This window comes from Coniophora puteana (assembly GCF_000271625.1).
Source record: "Coniophora puteana RWD-64-598 SS2 unplaced genomic scaffold CONPUscaffold_16, whole genome shotgun sequence".
Lineage (NCBI taxonomy): Eukaryota > Fungi > Basidiomycota > Agaricomycetes > Boletales > Coniophoraceae > Coniophora > Coniophora puteana.
The window spans coordinates 598579-621947 of record NW_006913068.1 but is presented as its reverse complement, the minus strand read 5'-3'; the positions used below and the strand labels follow the sequence as shown (position 1 = coordinate 621947).

The 23369-nt window shown below is 54.8% G+C and overlaps 9 protein-coding genes and 1 non-coding gene across 10 annotated transcripts; 5 read left to right on the top strand and 5 right to left on the bottom strand.

The window, feature by feature from the left end:
- Nucleotides 1–144: 144 nt before the first annotated feature.
- CONPUDRAFT_112147 (uncharacterized protein) lies at nucleotides 145–1107 on the bottom strand. The gene is made up of 3 exons (XM_007776104.1): nucleotides 478–1107; nucleotides 390–428; nucleotides 145–341 (listed from the first exon to the last, which is right to left on the bottom strand). The coding sequence occupies exons 1-3, from the start codon at nucleotides 1032–1034 to the stop codon at nucleotides 164–166; spliced, it is 774 nt and encodes a 257-aa protein (XP_007774294.1). The 5' UTR covers nucleotides 1035–1107; the 3' UTR covers nucleotides 145–163.
- Nucleotides 1108–1503: 396 nt separating this feature from the next.
- On the top strand, nucleotides 1504–2020 carry CONPUDRAFT_140022 (uncharacterized protein). Its single transcript, XM_007776103.1, has one exon. It carries the CDS (start codon nucleotides 1533–1535, stop codon nucleotides 1743–1745), a length of 213 nt encoding a protein of 70 aa, XP_007774293.1. The 5' UTR covers nucleotides 1504–1532; the 3' UTR covers nucleotides 1746–2020.
- Nucleotides 2021–3140: 1120 nt separating this feature from the next.
- Nucleotides 3141–3226, bottom strand: CONPUDRAFT_t118. Its single transcript has one exon. It is a non-coding gene; the product is annotated as a tRNA-Tyr (tRNA).
- Nucleotides 3227–3513: 287 nt separating this feature from the next.
- Nucleotides 3514–5066, top strand: CONPUDRAFT_112143 (NAD(P)-binding protein). The gene is made up of 8 exons (XM_007776102.1): nucleotides 3514–3608; nucleotides 3664–3893; nucleotides 3956–3971; nucleotides 4037–4068; nucleotides 4126–4150; nucleotides 4209–4299; nucleotides 4357–4465; nucleotides 4525–5066. The coding sequence occupies exons 1-8, from the start codon at nucleotides 3526–3528 to the stop codon at nucleotides 4920–4922; spliced, it is 984 nt and encodes a 327-aa protein (XP_007774292.1). The 5' UTR covers nucleotides 3514–3525; the 3' UTR covers nucleotides 4923–5066.
- Nucleotides 5067–6266: 1200 nt separating this feature from the next.
- On the bottom strand, nucleotides 6267–8173 carry CONPUDRAFT_77242 (uncharacterized protein; the record flags this gene model as incomplete). The annotated part of the gene is made up of 2 exons (XM_007776101.1): nucleotides 6267–7814; nucleotides 8012–8173. The coding sequence occupies 2 exons, from the start codon at nucleotides 8171–8173 to the stop codon at nucleotides 6267–6269; spliced, it is 1710 nt and encodes a 569-aa protein (XP_007774291.1).
- A 1907-nt stretch (nucleotides 8174–10080) lies between these two features.
- On the bottom strand, nucleotides 10081–11016 carry CONPUDRAFT_159039 (uncharacterized protein; the record flags this gene model as incomplete). The annotated part of the gene is made up of 1 exon (XM_007776100.1): nucleotides 10081–11016. One exon carries the CDS (start codon nucleotides 11014–11016, stop codon nucleotides 10081–10083), a length of 936 nt encoding a protein of 311 aa, XP_007774290.1.
- A 1218-nt stretch (nucleotides 11017–12234) lies between these two features.
- CONPUDRAFT_77240 (uncharacterized protein) lies at nucleotides 12235–13818 on the bottom strand (the record flags this gene model as incomplete). Its single annotated transcript, XM_007776099.1, has 1 exon — nucleotides 12235–13818. The coding sequence occupies one exon, from the start codon at nucleotides 13816–13818 to the stop codon at nucleotides 12235–12237; it is 1584 nt and encodes a 527-aa protein (XP_007774289.1).
- Nucleotides 13819–14940: 1122 nt separating this feature from the next.
- CONPUDRAFT_131809 (class II aldolase adducin domain protein) lies at nucleotides 14941–16269 on the top strand. The gene is made up of 7 exons (XM_007776098.1): nucleotides 14941–15125; nucleotides 15191–15237; nucleotides 15304–15342; nucleotides 15400–15648; nucleotides 15704–15790; nucleotides 15853–15867; nucleotides 15937–16269. Exons 1-7 carry the CDS (start codon nucleotides 14960–14962, stop codon nucleotides 16192–16194), a joined length of 861 nt encoding a protein of 286 aa, XP_007774288.1. The 5' UTR covers nucleotides 14941–14959; the 3' UTR covers nucleotides 16195–16269.
- A 261-nt stretch (nucleotides 16270–16530) lies between these two features.
- On the top strand, nucleotides 16531–18492 carry CONPUDRAFT_93349 (dihydrolipoyl dehydrogenase; the record flags this gene model as incomplete). The annotated part of the gene is made up of 8 exons (XM_007776097.1): nucleotides 16531–16548; nucleotides 16625–16721; nucleotides 16774–16823; nucleotides 16903–17038; nucleotides 17122–17563; nucleotides 17630–17762; nucleotides 17813–18364; nucleotides 18427–18492. The coding sequence occupies 8 exons, from the start codon at nucleotides 16531–16533 to the stop codon at nucleotides 18490–18492; spliced, it is 1494 nt and encodes a 497-aa protein (XP_007774287.1).
- A 477-nt stretch (nucleotides 18493–18969) lies between these two features.
- CONPUDRAFT_169384 (kinase-like protein) lies at nucleotides 18970–23110 on the top strand. Its single transcript, XM_007776096.1, has 7 exons — nucleotides 18970–19310; nucleotides 19511–19680; nucleotides 19830–20089; nucleotides 20250–20733; nucleotides 20792–20853; nucleotides 20913–21013; nucleotides 21080–23110. The coding sequence occupies exons 1-7, from the start codon at nucleotides 19064–19066 to the stop codon at nucleotides 22162–22164; spliced, it is 2409 nt and encodes an 802-aa protein (XP_007774286.1). The 5' UTR covers nucleotides 18970–19063; the 3' UTR covers nucleotides 22165–23110.
- The last annotated feature ends 259 nt before the right edge of the window (nucleotides 23111–23369 follow it).

The following is a 23369-nucleotide window of genomic DNA, read 5'->3' as shown; positions in this document are numbered from 1 at the left end:
ATTCCGTCCGTTCTTTTATCTGATACAACCTTCGGGCACGCGTACGGGGTCACGTCGAGGTGGAAAAGCTTGAGACATCTAAAGTTACGATGTGGTCTCTAAAATAGCATCTACATCTAATGTGTGCAAATATATAGAAATGCAGGGTCAGCAGTTCGAACGCTCATGCAGCTTGGGCGGTAGCTTGGAAGAGCTCAATCTGTTCGTCTTTTGCCAGACCCATCCGACCTCTCCAATGAGGAGGGCAGAGAGGTGGATCTGACGCGCTCGCAGGTCGCGTTGGGCGCTTGAAGACGGCGTCAAGCACAGCAGGAACATCCTCCGGCTCCACATATCCAAGCCTGCAATGCGTGAGACGGGAAAAGGCGTTTAATGGTAGAGAGACTCACCATTCGCCATGAGGATATACGAGGATGTTTGCTGCGTATCTGCAGGATGTTAGGCGATATAGGCGAAGAAATGAGCTAATACACGCACTTGTGGCCACCGACATGGGCTGTCTCCGCAACCTTCACGCGACTGCTAGGACCATTGGGATCCTGCGCGTTCCGTCTCTTCAGCTCTTCCTGTAGAGCCCGCACAACCGCCCCGCCAGTATCTCCACACCGACAATCCCTCGAGCCATGCGTGCACACGTACAGGTGCACGTCCTCATCCTTCTTCACAGCGATCGCACCGCCCTCAGCATGCTCCTGCAACCTCTTCGCAACCTCCTCCACATTCTCCATCCGCACGCCCTCGAGCGCCAGTCGCCCGTTCCTTGAGAACGCCGTAAGATGGTAAGCTTGGTCTCCTGAAGCCGCAATAGGATACGCAGGCTGCTCAGGGGACCACGAGAAGTTGACGGACCCGCCCCACTTCACGGTGCGCAGGAGCAGCGCGCGCTGCAGCGGCGTCGCGTACCTGGCCGGGTACTCTGACGGTGGCTGTGGTGTGTGCAGGAAGATGTAGGACCGGTGCGAGGGTGCGGTGCCGACTAGGTCTGGGAGCGCGCCGGTGGCTGAGGTCGCCAGACGTCGGACGTGTCGGAGCATGTTGTCTGGTTCGAAGGTGTCTGTCGCGCTCAAGGTGAAGGAAAGGAAAGATTGGGATACTCAAGGAGCTGAGTGCAGGGTGTTGGAGGGCGACGTGGGGAGGACTGGGGCATGCTTATACATCACCGTGGTTGTATGACGGCCGTGCAGACGCGTCACGCTCCGACCGTCCGACGCCGCGACGCGACTCATCGACAGCATATAGCCAGGCTAACATCTTACCATCATCCCCCGAACGCTTGTTGACTTCCCCACCCGAACGCTGCATCCACTCTTAATTGCTCTAGTGGTTGTTTCTTTCCAAAGGACACGTTCACTTTCCTGTGCTCCGACAGGCCGGCATGTGTTTGATATTGCAGGCTAAGACATGTGTATCAGCGGCGAACCTCTGCTGACATCGAATTTCTAGGGCAGGCCCTCTTCACAGCCATCTCAGGAACGGGTGCTGATCGGCGCGTTTTAGGAACTTCGAAGCTTCCATGTCTGCTGTCAACAACAATGGGCCAGTTGTCTTCCGCGCACTACATTGAACGCCCCGGGTCTGGCCCCGGTGGGGACAAAGCTGGCGCGCGCAGCTTGCTCATAATCGGGTTCTCCTCCACCACGGCTATCATTCGATCAACGATGGCTGCAGACTCTGGTCACGGCGCAAGGTTTGAAACCCCGAGCCGAAGGATGCGCGGTCCATACATCGCTGGATGGCCTTTGTAGGCTGCTTGCGGCAACGGACCCCTGCTTTGTTGTCGACGCCCGTCGAACGGGCCCCTCTTTCCAAAATCATGGTCTTCGTAAGTCGTGAACCCTCCAACATCGTGTGCAGGACCGACGACAGCTACCTGAAGGGGAACCGAAACGTGTACTCCTCGCACCAGGCCTCGATCTCCCTTGATTGACGCCCGGCCCCGACTTCTCGTAACTTGACACACGAGCGAGCTTTTGACGGCTCAGGGTTGTGTTTGAGGCTGCGCACGCGCCTCCGACAATGTCTATATAACCCGTCCACTGCACGTATCCGTAATCTGCGCTTCTTCCCCCGAGTGGCACCTCTCCTTCTTGCGTGTTCGACCCATGGCGACTCTCCCGGTCCTCAACAACACCCAGCTGCTGGCTCTCTGCTCCAGGCTGCCCGACACGGCTGTCGAAAGCGTGTTCGAGATCGCTGCCGCCCCCACTTTCGGACGGCTCCCAGCCCACAAAAGCCCATACGCTGACACCCTAGCCATCGCGCGCCTCTCCAAACACCACTACGTGCGCACCCTCCCGCAGCTGTACAACACCGTCGTCCTCCCAACGCAACGACGCGCCGCCAAACTCTGCGCCGCCATCTCGACTCACCGCGGCCCCCTTCCGCGCACGCGCCGCCTGTACATCGGCCACCTGCCCGTCAACCCCGGGCTCATGTTTCCAGACCGGGACTCGGACACGGACGCGCTGTACTGGCACTCTTCCGACGAGGCCGACGGCACCATCGACTATCACGTCTTCGCCCCGTTCCTCCTCTCAGTCACGGACATCGCCGTCGACGCTCGCAGTCTCTTTGTCATCAACGAGGTCAACGCAGTGGTCGGCAATGCTCTACCTGTTTGGCAGACTCGCTTCCTGACAACGATCGGTGTTCCTTGCGGAGTGGCGTGGACCACGTTCGCGACTGGCGAGGCGACTTCGGCGCTGGTCTCCGGCGCTTGTAACCTCTTGACTTTGTCATGCGCCGCTGACTTGCGCTCCACTGGAGGAGATGGTGGAATCTGGATCTCGATTTTACCGGCGCACTTTCAACATGACGAGAGTTCAGGCTGCTGCCTGGACGCTTCCATCGAACTATCATTATCAGAGCAACTAGACAGGAGTTCAGCATTTGGGCGTGGAGGTTGCATTTGTGTGCTTTACTGGCTAACCACTTTCACGTAGCAGTAGATTGCCATTTGTCATAGAACTAGATATGTTTCAAGGCTCGTTGAATGTGTCATGGACGAAAAGAAAACAACGTAATCGTCATTCTACACGTAGATCACCTTCTGATCTGATAATTGTAGTTGTGAACTATCATTATCAGAGCAAAAGCAGCGTTCGTGTTTGAACGTGCGCCTGAGACATGAGAAAAACATATCCGACCTGCCTGGCTCGAACAGGCGACCTCAAGATGCCAAGGTATCCATTACAGTCTCGCGCTCTTCCAACTGAGCTAAGGTCGGCTCGTAACAGGGACAGTTACAATGGCCTGTTCTGCTATCACCATTCGCTTAAGTGCTCCCGATGAGTGGAGTGCTCCGTCGGCCTCTGTTGGCAGCGCTAACGCCTCGGTGCCTTTGACAATACACACCACGATGTCATAGGACGCGCCTTCTGACGTACCCGCGCCCCTTCGCCCCCCTCCTTCCCATATGAACCACGTCGCCAACCATTCTTTCACTTCTACCATCATCATCTCACCCTAGTTCACCAAGAGCACACTCAGCCACACACTCCTGCAACAAGCAAACGCGAAGCAAGAATGGTTTTCCCTAGACAGAGGTTCAACCCCGAGAACGACCTGCCCAGCCTCTCGGGCAAAGTCATCCTCGTTACCGGCGGAAAGTACGTGTCTTCTCTTCCTGTATGATGGCTGGAGACTGAGCCGTGTATACTACAGCGCTGGAATTGGCTACGGCGCCGCAAAGCATCTGGCGCGGCGCGGCGCGAAGGTATACATGGGAGCACGGAGCGAAGACAAGGCCAAGGCTGCCATCGACGCATTCAAGCAGGAGGCTAAGGAGGGAGCTGGCGAGATTGTACATCTCAAGCTTGATCTAAGCGACCCGCGTGACGCGAAGAAGGCTGCAGAGGACTTTTTGCAGAAGGAGCAGAGGCTTGACGCACTCAGTATGTGACCTCCCCTTGCTGCTTTTTGGTTACAAGAAGCTTATGACATGATGACCATCCAGTCAACAATGCGGCTTTGTGAGTTTCAACGCTGCGAATCCTTGGTTTCCCCATTTGACCGCTGTATTTCCTTCTTCGAACAGGCAGATTGAGAAGTACGCCAAGAGCGTAGACGGTGAGCATGCTCGTTCTTGTCCTGGGTCTCGATCGTGCTGACTCTATCACCTTCTAGGCATCCAAGATCTTGCAATGGTCAAGTACGTCGTCTTTCAATCATGCGGCATTGGCAGCTGTCTCATACCCATCATCCTGCAGCTATGTCAGCCCCTTCGTCTTCACACGCACACTTCTCCCCCTCCTCAAGAAGACTGCCGCCGAGCCAGGCTCTGATGTCCGCATTGTTATTGTGGGAGCCATCCATTCCGATTACATGACGCGTATTGACGCGTAAAATCCGATAAAGGTCGCATCAGAAGCACACCGTAAAGTCAAAGGCGAACCAAACTTTAAATCCGCCGAAGACTTCAACGAAGAATGCAAGAACTACATGTTCCCCAGCTTCGGTCGCTACTGTACGCTCTCCCTGCGGCCCCGCTCATATTCGTAGCTGACACTCATCCCGGTTTACCAGGCTTCACAAAACTCATGGACACCCTCTGGTTCAAAGAGCTCCAGCGGCGACTCTCCTCCGACCCCGAGCCAGGCGCATCGAGCATCCTCGTCATCGGCGTCGACCCGGGCATGGTGAACACCTTCTCGGGAAAACCGCCGCTGAAGCCGTTCCGACACGTCGTCGACGCGCTTGTCTATCCGTGGTTCGTCTCCGCCGATGAGGGCGCGTATAACCCTGTCTTCGCGGCCGTGTCGCCCGAGATCACGGCGGAGAACAGGGATGAGTGGAAGGGCGCGTATTTGTTGCCTGTCGCGAAGAAGGCGGATGTGACGGATGTTGCGGCTGACGAGGGGAGGGGGAGGGAGCTGTGGGAGACGACGGAGAAGTTTTTGGAGGAGAAGGGGATTGGGAAGTAACCGGGGAAGCTGGGTCGGGTGCAGGTTCGACGTTGTTGTAATGCGTAATTCTGATTCTTGCTGTGATGATACGGACCCGTAATTATCGACGTTTATATCCGCCATGTGTATAGGACTCTTGATTTATTGACACGCGTTCTCCGCCACTTGGTCTCATTGCCATGATTGCAAAGATGAAAGTTGTCCCGCCGTACTGTCTTCCCGACCATAGAGTTATGTCTCCGAGAGATAATGTATCTTGGTTGGTGCCAGTGAAGCGAGGTAACCTCGTCGAGCTGCTCGCGTTTGTCACTAGGCTCCGAAGGTCAGATTAAGCACTCGTACGTCATATAAAACGTCGTGTTATGCGTATCAAGCGCACGAAAGCGCGGGCCATATCCAGTACAGTGGATAGGGTAACAGCGACTCTACTTAATACAGGCAGACGCCCACCATAGACTCAAAAACAGCAAGACCCACATGTTACTTGAATCCAATCCAATCCAACTTATATGATGTTCCAACCGACCTTGTGTCATTTAGGAGCGCAGCGCGATCGTTGGGTCCGCGTGGCAGGTGACCGAATGTTACGGCTGAGCGCTGCGCCACAATATCTGCGACCGAATTCACGATACCGAACCCTGCGCACCAGCTGAGCACCGACCTTGCCATTTGGTTGAAATAATGCGTTGTGCTCTAGACCTTGTACGCGTCTCCACGTCCTCTGGGTGTCGATTTACGTTTCATTTTCTATCTAATCCATTATTCGTGCGCTATTCACATACATTCTGCGAGCGTAGGCCTCGTTAGCGACTAGAGTAGTAAGAAAAGTCAGTCACAGTTCAGAGAAGTTGTATCATTTCCTCCTTACGTTTTACAAGCCTGTAGGATGGCTTCGCATCGTGTTCAAAGCATGGCGGGTACTATAGGTGCTCGATGTTCTCCATTTAAGTTCAAATACAATAGTACGGCTCAACGGCACAGTGAAAGGTACGGCAGCTTGATTTTGTATCTCTGAAGTTTCTGAAAATATAACACAAGAGAAACCAGTCACCACTTTTAATTAGTTTGCCTCAAGCATCCATACATTTTTTCCACGGATTCCAGAACGAAAATACAAGTTCAATTCATTCTTCGAAAAGTGGCTGTATGCAAAAGGATATCGATTCATCTCAGCGAATGATTCGCAAGGGATTGTAAGTTTACTGTGTGGATATACTTCTCTAAATTACGATGATGTGATGCCGGTCTCGCCCGGTCCTTAATGTTTCATGCGGACGTCGATGGGGGCGATGATAATTTGTAGTGTGCATCCTCATCGTAGCAAATTCATTCTCGTCCAGCGTCATCAGGCCCTTCATCTTTTCAAGTACGACGGTCCAGAATTTTTTTGTTCCATTTTGCGGACGTATTGCCCCTGAAGTCAGCTTGGCTCCAAGCTGGAAGCCACCCCGCGACACTAGCTGCCATGCTGATTCTTCGTCCTGAAATATTACTATCTTTGAACTTCGGATCTAAGGAGACGAACGAGTCACTCCGACCACATGAGCACAAAGAAGGCACAACGTGATACAGCACCCTTGCAAGCGGTTTGATATCTTGGAGACGTTCCGAGGTATGAGTAAGGTCCAACCAGGTAATGCATGGATTACGCGGGAGCGGTGTAAATGCTGAGCCCTTGGTTGGGCCAGCAGAATTAGCTCCGGACATGGACTCAGCCGCTATGTTAACCTGGCGTGGGTCCACACAGATCCTCATATTGAGATAGGTGAGGCGAGGGCACGAAGTGAGAACGGCGAATAGACCCGCGAGTGACGCTGGGCGTTGCAGTTTTTTCAGCTTCAGTTGTTCGAGGCGTGGCCAGTACGACACAAGAGCAGCAAGCGCTTCATCCGAACCACCATCCCTGGCATCGGATTCTCCATTGCCATCGAAGTCTTCTAACACGATAGGATGCCGATTAAGATCAATGATGAGTTCCGTTAACATAGAAAAGGCGCAGAGTGGAGACAGCGCGTCCTTGTCGAAGCGACTGTTGATTGGAAGTTTGATTACCGACGATTTAGATTCTGAGAGCTTGATACTGGTCAGACAAGCATGTGACACGCATTCCGCGAGGGACTTGAATATTAAGAACGGGGGGCGCGGCGGAGGTTCTATGGCGCATGGTCTCATGTGCTGATCAAAAAGAACATCGAGAGTGTGCAGATGAGCAGCTTGACTTTCTGAAAGGGACGAGGATTGTGTTGTGCTATTTCCATTAAGAAGCAGCGCTCTAAGTGCTCGCGGGAAAGTATCAATGCCATCAACGATGAGAGACAGTTGCTTGATCTCGTGGATCCCATAATGCCCCGCAAGCCACGGCTCTTCTGTATTGACTGGCACGGAGAGGTGGTCTAGGGACGGCGACGGCGATTTTACCATATGGGATAGAATTTCGGCGCTTACTGTGCCACAGTCGACGCTGCGTATACATTCCCACTGACATAGCGTCCTTGTCAGCAAGTCTGGCTCTCCGTTACGTGGCGGCCGTTGTTGATTGTCGTAGTTTCTACAAGAGAACGATTCGACGTTTGGGCAGAGCTCGGTGATCAAAGGTACATCTGAAAGGAAGCGATTTAACATCATGATGTCAACATGAATCGCACGCAGATTGGGAGAGAGTAGAAGACCCTGTGTCATAAGGTAGCGGTAGTGTCGGTTGTAGCCTGTCGTGTCGCCTTCCACGCGGATGGTGTGCAGTTTTGGAAAGAGGTTGGAAAGCGGGCAGTCTGAGAGGGCACGGTAGACACGAGAGTGTAATATAGTTGTACTTTCATCCGTATCCCATGCGTACACGACAACTTTCTTGACTCGACGAGTATATGAGTAAAGGATCTCCCAGTCTCTCGGCGTCATTACGCGCGTAAAGGTCTATACGCACAAAGCATGTCAGCGCCGAGCCAAGATTGAGTTAGCATATTTGGACTCGCCAGAGCTTGACCGTCATTGGCCGTTTTGTTAATGAAACACCATAAATCGCGCGGGAGACACCTGAGAATTTCCAAGAGAGACAAGGTGCCATTGGCGTAGAGAGCATCGAGCGCAGGCTCTTTGAACCCCTGGCATACCCTCGCGAGCCTCGATAAAGCTCTTCCATCTTCCACATGTTGGAAGACGATTTCAATGAGTTCTTGGATGAGCAACGCATGATGCATGGCGGCAAGAGGCCTTGAACTCAGCTGAACGGGATAAAAGAAGATGCACAGGGTGATATTCACCTGGTGAAACATCGTTGAGTTTTTGAGGTGACCTTGACTTGCTGTGTATCACGCAACCGGTATTCTGGAGCTGTCCTAGGTCGCGCTATCTTTGACTATGATCCGCCGCCACCGGTCGCATCGCTAAGCGTTCAAACGTTCAGTGGTCAGGTACAGTATCAATCCGCTCCCAGAGATGGACGGGCTTTTTGAGTAGCCTGAGAAGTAAAACAAATTGGCTCATTGACTTGGAAATGATACGACGGTTGAAGGGCGTTTGCTGCCTTTGCTCACTAGGATAGTCTATGTTCTTCGGAGTCGGGTGCCCCACTTCGTTTATAGATTTTCTTGCCCAGCGCGAGCGCCACCTCATAATTCCTTTAGTAGTAGCAATAGTAGAAATATTCGTTTATTTTCTTCTGGGCTATATTTGCCATTTCCCGGCAATAATGTAGTTGACACGGAGGCTGGCGGAGAAACGTAAGAATAGATAGCCTGAGATATATGGACATGGGCTCATAGGTTCCTTAGTTGCGTGTTGATCGGAGTACCGGAGCAAGGTTACTCCGGTGCATATGCCTCTGACACATAGCCCGTTCGTGGGCCCGTTGTTCAGCGATATATAAAACGGGAATGGAAATAAGGATCTTGAGTATGGGTACAACGGGTCATTTCCTACGAATATTAGTTGCATCGCGTTCTCACAGAGAACTTTAAGCCTATTTTAACGCATGCGGACGGGCGGAAGTTAGCGATTTGATGCACACATATGTTATACACAGGCGAAGCGGTCCTGTATGCGGACTGCTGCCACCTGAGACAACGTGAAGGCATGCACGCGAATGGCGGTAACTCGTTTATATCCCAATCCTGTCAACATAATGAGGTCCAAGGCGCCAAAGATGCGATAAGAAAGGCGCGAATCACGGTGAAAATCGGTGAGGGGCTGATATGTAGCTTCCTGAGAGTCTTAACATAACAGACATGAATGTAGTCAGACGAAGGAGACGTGCCGAGTCTAGGAAGCCAGAGTGACCAAGCATTGAAATATTGACCTCCGAGCTTTGTCTCGAACGCCGAACACCTCCATGTCGATCTTCTGGCGAGAATGAAGGACCTTAGCTTCCATATTTCCGCCAGACATTACGAGTAGCATCTTGCTATGAGCCTCGACCCATGGCACTAGTAAAAAGTGCTTGCTGATGAACGTTTGAACCCCGAGTCAGGCGCATTGTTGTCAGGCGTTGGCGTGATGCAAGAAAACAGTACAGTGGACCTTTAGGTGTCGCTTAGGAGAGTTAGACTTGATAATTTCACATTACTTGTGCACGCCATGGAATGTCTGCGTATGATTCTGCCGTCTCAGCATGCGGTGCGATTCAACATGTGCTAGTGGCAGCTTTCGCCTCATTGATGCCCGTGATTCGGCCGCCGCATTGTGTAACCTCTAGATGTTTGCTTGTTCCAACTGGTTGGAGGGAAACTTTTATCCATGTCCATATACAATGCAAAGGAACGAGTTCCAAACTGCGGTTTGAAGAAAGCTTGCAAAGCGTAAGAGGAAAAAGGTGTGGGAAAATAAGCTGATCAAGTGTGGACAACAGAAACAGTCTGCATGTTCTCACGGCTCTTTCTCACTTACTTTCTTATCTTTCTTCATCGATCATCTGCAGATCCTTCCTGTCTCTCACTCCTCCGTCGCAACGAGGTATGGGTGGTGTTTTAGGCCGAGCGTATGTTCCATAGTGATTCTGTACGTGTAATTATGGGACATACGCCTGGTCCATCACTCTGGGTCTTATGGTAGTGTTTGCAAACATGTACGTGATAACATCAAAATGAACGTTACTGACAATAGATAGGGCACGTCTCAGCTATCACGAAATTCTATGATATCTAGCGCTATCTCATTGTTGTATTACCTCTCGATATCTTTCATGTCAAAGCGACAAGATCTCCCCTTCCAGCCGACTACCATCGCAAGCCCACGCTGCAACGCATGCACGTCTAATGAGCGTGTGTGGGCCACTTGAAGGTTGGATATGTTCCATAGTGATTCGATAATCCCCTTCGGAGCTCGGCAAGAGCAAAGATTGCGTCCGATGCCCCATAGGTCTTCTTGTGCGATCAGGATCTTCGACCGGCTGAGAGACGCTGGCATTGTCCATGGCCTCATGGTGATGGCAACAAGCAGCCCGATACTTGCGGACACGAAGCGTGGGCATGAAGAAGCCGGGTCCCACATCGTTCTTGAACAAAGCCCAATCCAAGTCGGCCAGAGGCCCGACGATGGAGAAGGAGCTCATCTCCCAACGAGGCTGATCGGTGTTCGCCCCGGGACTATCCTCGGTGCCAGTCTGGCGAAAGAGCCTCTTCATCAGGGAGAGCGCAGTCTCGTCGACCGCTATGTCGCGCGCCGCGCGGAGCACAGGAACGAGCACGGAGTCGTCGAGCAGCGTGCTCGCCTTTGACATGGCCCAGTCATGGGCTTGCCTCTCGTCGGCATCAGTGGAGGGGGAGGAGAAGACAAGATCGGGTGCGATAGGCAGGTATCCAACGAAAATCCTGCGGACGTTTCCTACGTAGTTAAAGGCAAGCTTGGGAAACAGTCCCGTAATGGCGCGATCTTTCTGGGCTTGCAGCGTTTGCTGGAACAGCACAAGCTCCCTGTGTGTAGGGAGGACCACCGTATGAACGAATAAACGCAGAGCATCTTTGCGGAGGATTGAGTGGATACCACAGAGGCTTGCCAGCCCTGCATACGGGTTCTCGCCACGAGAAAAGGCGCTGAAGTCGGGCTTGGCCGCAAGAGAGATGATGTCTAGCAAGAGGTCGAAGTTGAGAGCAGAACCTGGCAATAATGGTACGGCGGTCATGAAGAGGACGAAAAAAGCTGGAGGGTGTCCTGGGGAAACTGAGTCAAGACGATCTGATCGAACGAGCACGACCGCCGAGCATTTATGCGAAGCAAGCCATGACCCCAAATCACAGTTTTCTCAGAGCAGGACACCCTGTTTCCACATCAATTCTAGATGCTGCAGAGTAAGACGCACATATGTTGGTGGGCTAGATCCTGTTAGATCCACCGCCGTGAGGACTGTGTGTTTGCCGACGTCAAAACCTGAGGACAATGCAAATTCATACAAGGTTCTTCTTCAGAGCCCAAGGTTTGAATTGAAAATCGCTCGAGCCTCGTGTCGTGCATGCCAGTTTCAACGTTCGCGCGTCTTTGACATCTTGGAATAGATGTTAATCAAACGTGTACCGGAGATAAGTGGGCACTTCTGTCAAGAGCTCGCATTCTTTGATCGACAACCTCCCTTGGATCAGATTATTGGCTTGAGGGAAGCTTGAGGAGACGTGCGACGCCGCTCAGGTATACAAGAAGACCGTCGGCTTGATGGGTGAGAAAGGCTCCATAGGTAGCCAGAATATACACGGGAGCTTAGGACGGAGAGCCCGAAGTTGCTCGTAAATCTCGCCAATTTTTTTTTAGCTCGAGTTGATTTGTGTTTGTTCGTTAAAATTCTTCCCTTTCTCGCCATATTTCCCCTGCCGGTAAATTGCTACAACAACCCCAGAGTTTGGGAAAGGGCACGCCAACGCCTCGTGCACCATAACATGAGTGAATTCCATTGTTTAATCTGTATCAGACATATGGGTATAATCATGCGTGCTACGCCGGCACCTCGGTACCACAAGATCCAGAACACGCCATCAATATCTCGATCTCAGCCTTTCAAACTTGGGCGCTGGGAAAGCTTCGAGATGATTCAATGTCGGATTTACTAGATCGTACAACTTCCACATATCTTGATGTCGCATTTCGTTTAGGTAACCAGTTTCGCTGCATAAGTAGTACGAATACGAAATACTCCTAAGCCGGGCCAACACCATCCATTTGGCCGTTCCAACCCGGTTGCTATATACCTTCGCGTTCAGGATAGATTACCTCACTGCTGAGTCTCAGGTTCTATCAGGCGAGAGTTGAACGTTGAATCCCGCGTGGGATAGTTACACGTTTAATTATTAGGGGGAAAGAATCCGATGCGTCAGTTGAATGTCAAGTTGTAGGAAATAATCGGACGCACGTTTCAAGCGTCCGACGAATCGTTCCATGTCACAGCGACCGGTATGCCTTGAAGCACTTGCAGCTCGTCCACCGTGATCCTCACCTGCCCACGGAATGACAGCTGCTGAAGCGGATGTCCTATTTCTTTGCGTGCGGATAGGCACAACACGAGAGGGCCAAACCAGCCATCTGCCCGCTTGTTGGATGACAACACGAGTTGTCTCAGCCGTGGAGCGAGAGCAGCTTCAGTGGCGTTGTTGGCTGGGTGCAGTGCGGCGATGACATCGAGAAGAGAGCCACCGCCGATTTCTAGAGACCGAAGAAACGGCATCTCAGAGAGAATATTTGTTACTCTGTCTTTATTGACGTCTTCGTGTGGGATGTCGTCGATAACTGCGCAGACGACGGATTGGGGAAGTACGAGTGAACAGCATGAAAACGCAGACGAAACGACGTTCAAGGTAGTCTCGAATATGCTGCGGATGAAGATGGCAGGATTCGATGCGAGGACTGCAGATAATGCTGTAGGTTTTATCTCTGGATGGTCCCATGACGAATTCGTGCCCTTGACAATATCGAATGCCTTCGAGACACTGGGTGCTAGATTTACTGGCCAGACAACAAAGCTCAAATTTGTCTTGAACCAGTACTGATTCTTCGTGCAACCACGGCGTGTCAATGACCTGATGCTAAGCGCGCTACACCACTGCGAAGGTTCCGGGATAGCAGATGAGCTGTCGGCGCTCGTGTTCATCAGGCAGTGGTGGTTGAGCATGCCAAGAACGTCGGCGAAGAATGCGGAGGGGTCGCGACGTCCGTTTCTGCTGTCTAGCCCCATGTATTCAAGGGGCTCTGAGAGGTCAAGCGAGTCGACGAATGCCTTGCATGAGTGTATCGGTTCTTCCATGTGGAGTCGGGAGAGGCGGGGAAGGTCAACTTTGGGTCTGATAGGCCCTGAGTCGATCCGGGAACGTATGGTAGAGGAAAGGGATAGTTCTTGCAGGTTTACCATCCCTTTGAGAAAACCGGGCAAGTGTCGTCCCAAAGCAAACGAATTGAGATGTAAGCGCCGTAGCTTGTTGCCATTAAAGATACGACATCCGGCAACCGGGTGGTTGTTGTCGCTCCAGTCAGGGAGTCCGCGGAACCGCGTGAGACTGAGTGACTCCAATGCGATGTCGTCTCTGGGAGGGTCTCTCTGCGTCTCAAGCTCGCCAAGGAGGGAGACGAGGGACTTGGGGTAGGCTCGCAGAACAACCTCCTTCGCATGACTAAGTCTCTGTACAAGCTTTCCCTCGTCGCCAGTTATGTTCGAACCCATGGAGAGTGAGAGACGAGTGCCTGCAGAGCGCGCTATCATCGCCTCGGTTAACCGTTCATCGCGACGGCCCGGGGTCATCACTATGGCGGACCACAGTCTGGGGTGCTCCAACGCGACGGAACGCCATTGGCGGCATACACGCGTGACTCGGACCCAGCTCAGGCAGCGACGCTTGCATATGTGGAACTGCCATGTCAAGCCGTCGTGCGCGTGGGCGTTGGAGACGCACGCCTCGAAAATGATCATGAGGAGTTCGGGAGGCAGCGAAATACCAGTAGTACGCATGTCTTCTGGCGCCAGAGCATTAAGATCGTGTTCTATGGCGGAACCAGAGTAGCACTCACTTCACTTGCGACCGAGTCTTACTTACGGCGAGCCGCGAAACACGACTTTATGATGGAAGTCCGAAGGCAAGATGCGATATGTGGGAAATTGACCACGCATCGTGAACAAGCACTGATCAAGAGTAGATTTCTCACGGCTCTAAGTCTTGTTCGAGTGTTTGTTTATTTTCTTGTTCTTCTCCGTTTGCCCTACGTTTTGGCAGTGTGTATGTCTAGTAACAGGACGCATGGTAGTGAAGCATACATATGGGTTGCTACCCTGGTAAGTAGAGACGGGAGATCAAAGTTGGAGGTCAAAGTTATCGTATCACATTTTTCTTTCCTGGGAAGCTGCATCTCAGGGCTCAGCTGGCTCAATTTAAACGGTCGAAGCGGCGAATGGAAGTTTGCACGCTCGATATCGCGCCGAGCCGTCATCCGCCGCTTTCAAGCTAGAAGTTGAATTCTTGTTCCGGGGTTTTGAAACACGATCGCCATCTGTGTAGGTAAATCGACGTCGCGGAGTATTGGTGCGCCGTGGCGTGTCATATGTAAGGCCGAGGGAATTTGTCAAAGGAATGCGTTAAGCATTGAAGTCTCTTGACTTTCACAGAAATTGGCGATGATTCAGAAAGTTGCACTACCTGTTGCAGCGAAACATGCGTGGGAAACTGGCGGTTAAACGCGTCGAGCTTTTGCGTGACTTTCTTCTTTACTTACTAGTACTGTTGTCAATAGCCCTCAAGTCAACTTGGCTGGGCTCAATCTCGAGAACTTGGAAAACCCAGATAGATCATGCAAGTAAGCAGCCACCGATCTCACCTGCTTGTTGATATAGCGTGGTATCGCGTCTGTATGCGATCATGTTCACCAGCGTTCACCGGCATCTCTCAAGCTGAACAGCCTCACATGTGATACTGGCACCGGCGTCCGAAGCTGCAACTCGACCTACACAGTCTCGGCTATCGGCGTGAGCTGGGAGGGGCGCATGACCACCGGCAGCACGACTGCCGACACCGTACCCTTGAGAGCATCGTAGGGGAGAGCCTTGCACTCATCTACTTCCCCCACCAACCTCTACCGCTACCACTACTATCGATATCATGTCCACCCAGCAAGCACCAGCGCGCGCCACGGACGCCGAGGTCGGCGCGCAGTCAGCGAGCGCGGCTGGCGCGGAGCACGCGCCCCGCCCGCCGTCATTCGCGAGCAAGGAGGAGGAGCGCGAGTGGATCAAGTTTAGGCTTGCGCAGGCGTTCAGGCTGTTTGGTGCGTCTCCTTCGCTGCGCTTATGCGATGTGTGAGAGAGATTAACGGGATCCAACGCTCATCAGCGAAGTGGGGGTACGATGAGGGCGTGGCGGGGCATATCACTGCGAGGGTGAGTAGGACGCTGCGGAGCCCCTCGTTGAACTCTATGTGACGTCTGATGTGTATGATATGATAGGACCCAATCAAGCCTGACTGCTTCTGGGTGAACCCCTGGGTACGCCCCCATCTTCCAACTTTCCTATGCCCCTGACATCCCACTGCGCACTGCCAGGGCCCACACTTCGCGACCATCCAGCCGTCCGATCTCCTGCTCGTCGACCACCACGGCAGCGTACTCCCAGCCGAGTCCGGGCCGAACCACTTCCTGAACAAGGCCGCATATCTCATCCACGCCGCGGTGCACGCCGCGCGGCCCGATGTGCTGTGCGCGGCGCACTCGCATAGCATGCACGGTAAGGCGTACGGGACGCTGGGGTTACCGCTTGATCCGATTACGCAGGATAGTTTGGCGTTTTTTGAGGTGGGTTTTTGTGTCATGACAGCGGATGGATTGTTGATTGCGATTTTGCGTGCAGGATCATGTGGTGTTCAAGCAATATGATGGCGTTGTGGGCGCGCAGAAGGAGGCGGCGAGCATTGCTCAGGCGCTTGGTGGGAACAAGGTTTGCACGAAAATTCCACCCTCACATCTCTTTGCATTACTCACTATAGTTCATCAATTCAGGCTGCCATCCTCCAGGTCTGCGCCTGTTTATCGCACCGCACACCATACCCTCGCTGACGCCTATTTTCCTGACAAAAATGACAGAACCATGGGATCATAACCGTCGGCCGCTCGATCGAATCCGCCGTGTACTTCTTCCACGCGATGGAGCGCTCGTGCAGGGTGCAGATGCTCGCGGACGCGGCAGCCGCGGCGCGGGGCGTGTCGACGCAGAAGGTGCCGGAGAAGGAGGCACGGGCGACCGCGGCGCTGGTGGGCTCGGAGCGCGCGGGCTGGTTTGGCGGGTACATTGAGTTTGGTAGGTTGGAGGCGGAGGAGGGGGTGAGGTTTCAAGGGAAGTGAAGTGGTATAGGTCATCATGGATATTAGAATGGAGTGTGTGAGTATGTAGTCGGGTTTATCATACGTGCATCGGCCTGGCTTGTGTGGGATCTCAAAGGCACTATGGTGTTCCGTGCATGACAAACCAATAACGAGGAAGCCCCAGACGGGCGGCAAGAGCGCGCCGGGAATTGCATCCACGCCGAGGCGGCCGGCGGAGTCACGTGGTGTCTGCCGAGTCCGTCCGAAAAACGTCAGAGGGAAGAGAATTTGAGTGGTCAGCGTGTCCTCCGTCTTCCTGACAAACACCACACCTTTCTCTTCCTGTTTCTTTGTCCCTCTTCGCTGTTTCTCGCTATGTTGACTGTGCAGAGAGCATCCACTCGCGTGAGTTACCCTCGTTCTGACTGGGTTTGGTAGGGAATGAGCTGACGAGGCGGTGGTTGGTTAGACTGTTGCACGTTCGCTCCGTCGCGCAGGCCAGGCTGCTGCATCCCGCGGGCTCGCGACCGAGTCGGGGCCCTATGATGCTGTTATCATCGGTGGCGGTGAGTTGTCTCGCTGCATTCTCACCGCTCCGCGCACTGATTGCTTTCGCAGGCCCCGGCGGTTACGTCGCTGCTATCAAGGCAGCCCAGCTCGGTCTCAAGGTGCGCGGATCTTGTTTTTCGTGCGCATAGTGCCCAGTGCTGACGAAAGGTGGATTTTTGTGCGTTTCGGGATGAATAGACGGCGTGTATTGAGAAGCGTGGTTCGCTTGGTGGAACGTGTCTGAACGTTGGCTGTATCCCGTCCAAGGCCATGCTCAACAACTCGCATATCTATCACCAGACGCAGCACGATCTCCAACGACGCGGTATTGACGGTGCGTGGGCCCCCGCCTCTCCCCCGTGGCCCCTCAGAACCATTACCGAAGACATGACGTACTAACCCAACCCAAACCCACAGTCGGCGACATCCAGCTCAACCTCCCCCAAATGCTCAAGGCCAAGGACCAGTCCGTCGTCGGACTCACCAAGGGCATCGAGACGCTCTTCAAGCAGAACAAGGTCGACTACATCAAAGGCACCGCCTCCTTCGTCTCGCCCACGCGCATCTCCGTGCAGCTCAACGACGGCGGCTCGGCCGAGGTCGAGGCGAAGAACGTTGTCATTGCCACCGGGTCCGAGGTCACGCCGTTCCCGGGCGGCGGGATTGAAATTGACGAGCAGCAGATTGTGAGCTCGACGGGCGCGCTGGAGCTGAAGGAGGTGCCGAAGAAGATGGTGGTGATTGGAGGGGGGATTATTGGGCTGGAGATGGGGAGTGTGTGGAGTCGGTTGGGGTCGGAGGTGACGGTTGTGGAGTTCCTAGGTGGGATTGGGGGGCAGGGGATCGATGAGGAGGTTGCGTGAGTGGTTTTTTATCTTCTTTTGGATGGGGATGATGCGGTGCTGATGCGGGGATGGGCGTGTAGGAAGCAGTTCCAGAAGATTTTGGGCAAGCAGGGGATCAAGTTTAAGCTGAACACCAAGGTTTTGTCTGCTGAGAAGAAAGACGGCAAGGTTGTTATCAAGACCGAGGCTGCCAAGGACGGCAAGACCGACGAGGTGTGTGTTTCGTGAGGAAAAGCCAGAGTTTGAGCTGACCTTTGATATAGCTTGAAGCTGACGTCGTCCTCGTCGCCGTTGGCCGCCGCCCATACACCGACGGCCTGAACCTCGAGGCCGTCGGTATCGAGAAAGACAACCGCGGGCGCATCGTCATCGACGACGCGTTTAACACGTCCGTGAAGAACATCAAGTGCATCGGCGACGTCACATTCGGGCCCATGCTCGCGCACAAGGCGGAGGAAGAAGGCATCGCGGCCATCGAGCACATCCACGCTGGACACGGGCACGTGAACTACGGGGCGATCCCGTCGGTGGTGTACACGCACCCGGAGGTGGCGTGGGTGGGGAAGACGGAGCAGGAGCTCAAGGAGGCGGGGGTGAAGTACAGCGTGGGCAAGTTCCCGTTCGCGGCGAACTCGCGGGCGAAGACGAACATGGACACGGAGGGGTTCGTCAAGTTTTTGAGCGAGAAGGAGACGGATCGGATTTTGGGGGTGCATATTATTGGGCCGAATGCGGGCGAGATGATTTCGGAGGGGGTGTTGGCGATGGAGTATGGGGCGAGTTCGGAGGATGTTGCGAGGACGACGCATGCTCATGTATGTTTTTTCTCTTTCTGTTTGTTTGAAGTTGGAACTCGAGGCTAACAATGTGTTTTCAGCCCACGCTCAGCGAGGCGTTCAAGGAGGCTGCGATGGCTGCATACCAGAAGCCGATCCATTTCTAGATGTGACTGAGGATGGTTTTGTTGCGTATGCATTGAGGAGGTTATAATGTAGATGTTTGGCTTGTTGCGTTACAATACTCTATTTTCTGCGTCTCTTTTTGTTTTGTGTTGGATCTGGACGTTGCAATGACGCCTTGGGATTAAATGTAGCGAACGAGCGTCTGGGCGGAATATGTTGTAAGGGACCTCGGAGGAGTGATCCGACTTCGCCAGCTGGATCGTGACGTGACCCGGTCGCCCCGTCTCACCGCACCCCGACTTCACAACTTGAACTTGTTTTTTTGTTCTTTCTGTCTTTCTTTCTTGTCTGTGCGCTCTTCCACCGTGTCTTGTTTATAACGCCCATCGCATCTTGATATCTGTCATCTACCTATCTATCAAGGCTATTGTATCCCACCTGCACTGTGCTCACACTTTTGAATTTGTAGCCTCACGCAAAGCCGTCAGACGTCGATAGAGTTGTCTTGCCCTACGGATTTTTACGCAATCGCGAGCTCGAGCCCTACGACGCACCGACACACCGACGCACCCACCGCAAGTGCAGCCGCGACCGCGACCCACAACCTGATGCATGTCTCTACCATGGCCCCGCCGCAAGATCCAGCTCGCCAGGCTTCTCGGTGTCCAGCTGCCTGGCAATGCCAATGTCGCGTTGCGCAACAGCACGTCGAATTCGAGCTCGAAGGAAATGTGCGATGACTCGGAGATGCGAGAGAGGGAGAGAGAAAGAGAGGCGGAGGCGGAGGTGGAGCGCGAGTGCGCGGAGGGCGTTGTGCTCGATAGGCTCAGCCATGGGTCGAGTGTTATTGGGAGGACGTGTGAGTGGCTCGCTTCGTTTTCGTTCTGCGTTGTCTGCCATTCCTCGCGTTCATTCCTCGCGTGTGCTGCGAGCGCGAACAAGCGAGTGGCCATGGCACCCGTCGTGCGCCGCATTGACGCGCCCGCGTTCTTTAATATCACATCCGTTGTGATATCTTGTATGCATTGTGCTCATCCACGGTTGCTTTGGCGCGCACAGCGAAGACGGCCGAGGTGGACGCGCTGCGGTTCGGCGACCAGGATCTGAGCGTGTTGGGCACGCTCGAGGCGGGCCAGTTTGGCGTCGTGGACGTCGTGAGCTGTGCGCTCGACGGGCGGGTGTATGTGCGCAAGTCGGTCGAGAAGATCTTTGTGGCGAGACATAGGGAGGTGTGTGTGTTGGTCTCCCCTTTTGTTCCCTTCCCCCGCTTGCTTTTTAGACATTTACTTTGTTCTTGTCACTTTAACCTCCACCCATCCCATCCTTGTCCTGCTACCGTCTATCGCATTGCTAACACCCGGTCACCCGATCTCCCTAGCAATGCAGCCCACAGTACGAGCGCGACCTGCTCCTCGCCGCCCGCGCGACGCGCGCCTCGTGGGCGCCACACCTGTTGTGCGCGTACCAGACGCCGACGCACCTCCGGCTCGTCATGGACTACCTCGCGGGCGGCACGCTCTGGGACGTGCTCGAGAGCAGCCCGGCGGACATGCGCGTGGGCGAGCGCGACGTCAAGTGGTGGGCGCCGCAGATGGTGTGCGCGATCGACTGGTGCCACGCGCAGGGGTTTGCGCATCGGTGCGTGTTCCTTGCTTCTCGTCCTGTCGTTCCTGTGTGGGCTTGGCTGTGGTTTGGCGAGCTTTGTTCGTCGTGAAATCTCCTTTTTCATTGTCTTTTCTTGTTCTTTGCGATGGATGGTTGGTCGGTCTTTAGAAACTGATCTCACACGGCAACACAGGGACATCAAGCCGCACAACTTCGTCCTCACGGCCTCGCGCCACCTCCAGCTCATCGACTTCGGCTCCGCCGCGCCGCTGCTCCCGCCCGATCCGCACGGGACGCGCTTCATCCCGAAGCAATACTGCATGGTGCCCTGCGGGACGTGCGACTACATATCGCCCGAGATCCTGCAGTCGTACGAAGAGGCGCTGCTTGCGCTTGAAGTATCCGATGACGAGGATGAGGGCTCGCGGGCGTACGAGGACGAGAGCAGTGTCGAGCATGAGCGCGAGGACACGTGGGACGCAAGCCGGACGGTGGGGAGGAAGAAAGGACGACGGAAAGGTAACGGGGACAGGGGTGGAGGCGGTGAGGGCCTAGGGTATGGGTGCGAGACGGACTGGTGGAGTATGGGCGCGATGCTGTATGAGATGGTGTATGGTGTCGCGCCGTTCTTTGCGAGCGACGTGAAGACGACGTATCTGCGGATCATGGACCATGAGGTGAGCATGCCTCGTGCCCGCAGCGAGATTGGTGGCACTGACGTGTCGTTCTTGGCAGACCAGTCTGAGGTTCAATCGGGCTATCGACGTTTCTGCTGGGCTGCAGGATCTCATTCGAAGGTGAGCTAGACTGAGTGTCGCTGCATCCTGCCGCCCCCACGCTGAACACTCCCGTGTAGGCTCTTGACGCATCCCGAAATCCGGCTTGGACGCCATAGCGTCTTGGAGATATCTGAACATCCATTCTTCGAAGATACCAACTGGGCTACTTTGGAGTACGGTATGTCAAACGTGTATCATTATGCAAGGAGACAAAGCCGAGCTAACTTTGACAACGCTGTATCAGATTCTGCACCAGACGACCTTCTCGTTCCAGAATTCACATACTTTGCGCCCAACGGCACTGGCGTGCTCGCAGCCAACCTCGACAGGAGCACCGGTTCAGACGCTTCCCAGCCATTTGCGTTTTCAGCGCTTTTTCAGTCGTCTATTATCACTGAGCCTTCGCACCTCAATCGCTCCTCGGGCTCATCACCTGGCCTATCAGGTCTTCAAAATAGCCAGAACGCAAGCGGACAGAAGGCCTGGATAGGTTTCTCCTGGGGCCCCATGGCAGACGCGTTCAATCACGATGGGAGCATGTCCGCCCAGGACCTAGATCCCTCGTTATTCCAAGCTGCCCCTCGTGCTCCCGACCAAACCGAAGGCGACTCCGCCTGGGTCGACCAGCTCACCACCCCGCGCCCCGCCGCACGCCCCAGCGCACCGACCCCATCCGCCGTCCCCCGCTACGGCACGTTCGCCGGATTCCCTAGCGCCGGCGCCGGCGCAGACCCGGCCTCCCCGTCGTCGCTCTTCCGCACGCCCGTGCGCACGCCGTTCAACACGTTCCCGCGCACGGCGCCGCGGACCGCGACGACGACGCTCCGGCGCACTGCACAGCGGCGCGAGGTGAGCGACCGCGAGGCGATGCGCCAGCTCGTGGACTGCGTCGGCATGAGCGCGCGCAAGAAGGTGCTCGCGAGCGGGCGCAAGCCCAGGATCCTTGATTCGGTCGTGCGCGCACGGACGCGAGGGCGGGGGCGGGAGGCACGGGAGCGGTCGGGCTCGGGATCTGCGTCGTCGTCTGCTGTCGCAGTGCCGGCGCTGCTCCCGAGGAGTGCACTGCGCCCTGCGAGCGGGGGCGGGAGAGTGGTGTCGGCGTCGGCGGGTAACACGGTGCGCTTCGCCCCGCCGGAGCGGGAGCGGGCGCCGTCGCGCAATTTGGCGCCCATTTTTACCGCGTCGGCAGCGGGTGCAATGGCAGGGAGGATAGCGGTGAACGCGAGTGGTACGACGGACTCGTCCACGCGGTCGCTGTCGCTGCCTGATGCGTATGGATACGGACTGGGCGGGCTCGCGGGTCTCGGGGGGAGATGGAGGAGGCGGTGAACGCGGCGGCGAATCGGAGTCGGAGACGAGCGAGAGCGAGGGCCCGCCGAGTCCGTCGCCGAGCCCGCGGCCGAGCAGCGCGATGTCGACGCTTAGCGGCGGTCTGCGGAGCGCGACGCCCTCGGTGACGTCGACGATGGGCCGGGGAGCGAGGAGTGCGACGCCGAGTGCGATGCTTAACTCGGGTGTTTCCTTGGCTAGCTCGTCGGGGTCGCGGCTTGCTGCGAGTGCTGGGCCGACTATGGGCGGTAGGGCGAGGTCGGGCTCGGGATCGCAATTTTTGGCTGTCCCGCCGAGCGCACCGGAGAATGCTAGGGGGCATGAGGCAAGGGAGGGGAATGGAATTGGGGACGTAGGAGGAACTTTGGCTGGCGATTTGAGTGGAGATCTCACGTTTGAGCCCCAAGCGACGTCGGAGACGCGCGACGACCATTGCACCGAAGTTACCGAAGATCGCATACGGCCTGCAGAGAAGGCCGTCAAGACGGAGCGGGCGAAGGGTAAGATGCGGGAGGCGGATACGAGCGCAGGGAAAATGAGCGACCGCGACGAAGACGATACGATTCGGGCACATAGTTCCGTTCACAGACAGCGGCGAGGCCAAGATCCTATGGACGCTCCTACACATCATCCACCCAGTCGCATCGATCGCCAACGAAGCACCGGTGCCGTGCACGCCGCTTATCCTCGCTCAAGAAGTGACGGTGACGTCGTCGTCGACCATTCACAGACCAAGGCGAGACGCACGTCCAGCGAGGACGACCGGTTCGCGCACATGGACGAGCGGTATGCGATGCTCATGGGCGATCTGGGGCGCATTTCGGATGACCTTGAGGGACTTCGGCTGGGGCTGTCGAGGATGCGGGCGAGTGTATGAGGAGGATATTATATTTGTTTGGTTGTAGTAAGATGGCATGACGGCACGCATCTTTATGGATTTTTACGCGATTGTTGCTTTAGAAGTGCGTCCCATAATTGTTTATGAGCTCAATCGGCACTCATCCTGCATCGTTTAGTTAGGAAGTGCCTCGAAGTAACATCTATAATGGCTTGACGAAGAAATCAGCCTCACATTCAATACTTTTCGTGTCTTGCGAGTTACTACCCAATTCATGTTGACAAATCCGGGATCCAATGATGGGATAGCACTGGGATCAATTTCCCGCACATCGCATCTTGTTTTCCGACTTCCACCACCATACGAT

Bases quoted from the DNA above. Each gene is read 5' to 3' on its own strand.
- CONPUDRAFT_112147 (XM_007776104.1), bottom strand. From the start codon at position 1,034: ATGCTCCGACACGTCCGACGTCTGGCGACCTCAGCCACCGGCGCGCTC. The intron at 429-477 runs GTGCGTGTATTA...AACATCCTGCAG, and splicing joins GCCCATGTCGGTGGCCACAA to ATACGCAGCAAACATCCTCG. The intron at 342-389 runs GTGAGTCTCTCT...CACGCATTGCAG, and splicing joins GTATATCCTCATGGCGAATG to GCTTGGATATGTGGAGCCGG.
- CONPUDRAFT_140022 (XM_007776103.1), top strand. From the start codon at position 1,533: ATGGGCCAGTTGTCTTCCGCGCACTACATTGAACGCCCCGGGTCTGGC.
- CONPUDRAFT_112143 (XM_007776102.1), top strand. From the start codon at position 3,526: ATGGTTTTCCCTAGACAGAGGTTCAACCCCGAGAACGACCTGCCCAGC. The intron at 3,609-3,663 runs GTACGTGTCTTC...TGTATACTACAG, and splicing joins ATCCTCGTTACCGGCGGAAA to CGCTGGAATTGGCTACGGCG. The intron at 4,466-4,524 runs GTACGCTCTCCC...CCGGTTTACCAG, and splicing joins CCCCAGCTTCGGTCGCTACT to GCTTCACAAAACTCATGGAC.
- CONPUDRAFT_131809 (XM_007776098.1), top strand. From the start codon at position 14,960: ATGTCCACCCAGCAAGCACCAGCGCGCGCCACGGACGCCGAGGTCGGC. The intron at 15,343-15,399 runs GTACGCCCCCAT...GCGCACTGCCAG, and splicing joins GCTTCTGGGTGAACCCCTGG to GGCCCACACTTCGCGACCAT. The intron at 15,649-15,703 runs GTGGGTTTTTGT...TTTTGCGTGCAG, and splicing joins ATAGTTTGGCGTTTTTTGAG to GATCATGTGGTGTTCAAGCA.
- CONPUDRAFT_169384 (XM_007776096.1), top strand. From the start codon at position 19,064: ATGTCTCTACCATGGCCCCGCCGCAAGATCCAGCTCGCCAGGCTTCTC. The intron at 19,681-19,829 runs GTGTGTGTGTTG...CGATCTCCCTAG, and splicing joins TTGTGGCGAGACATAGGGAG to CAATGCAGCCCACAGTACGA. The intron at 20,854-20,912 runs GTGAGCTAGACT...ACTCCCGTGTAG, and splicing joins CTGCAGGATCTCATTCGAAG to GCTCTTGACGCATCCCGAAA.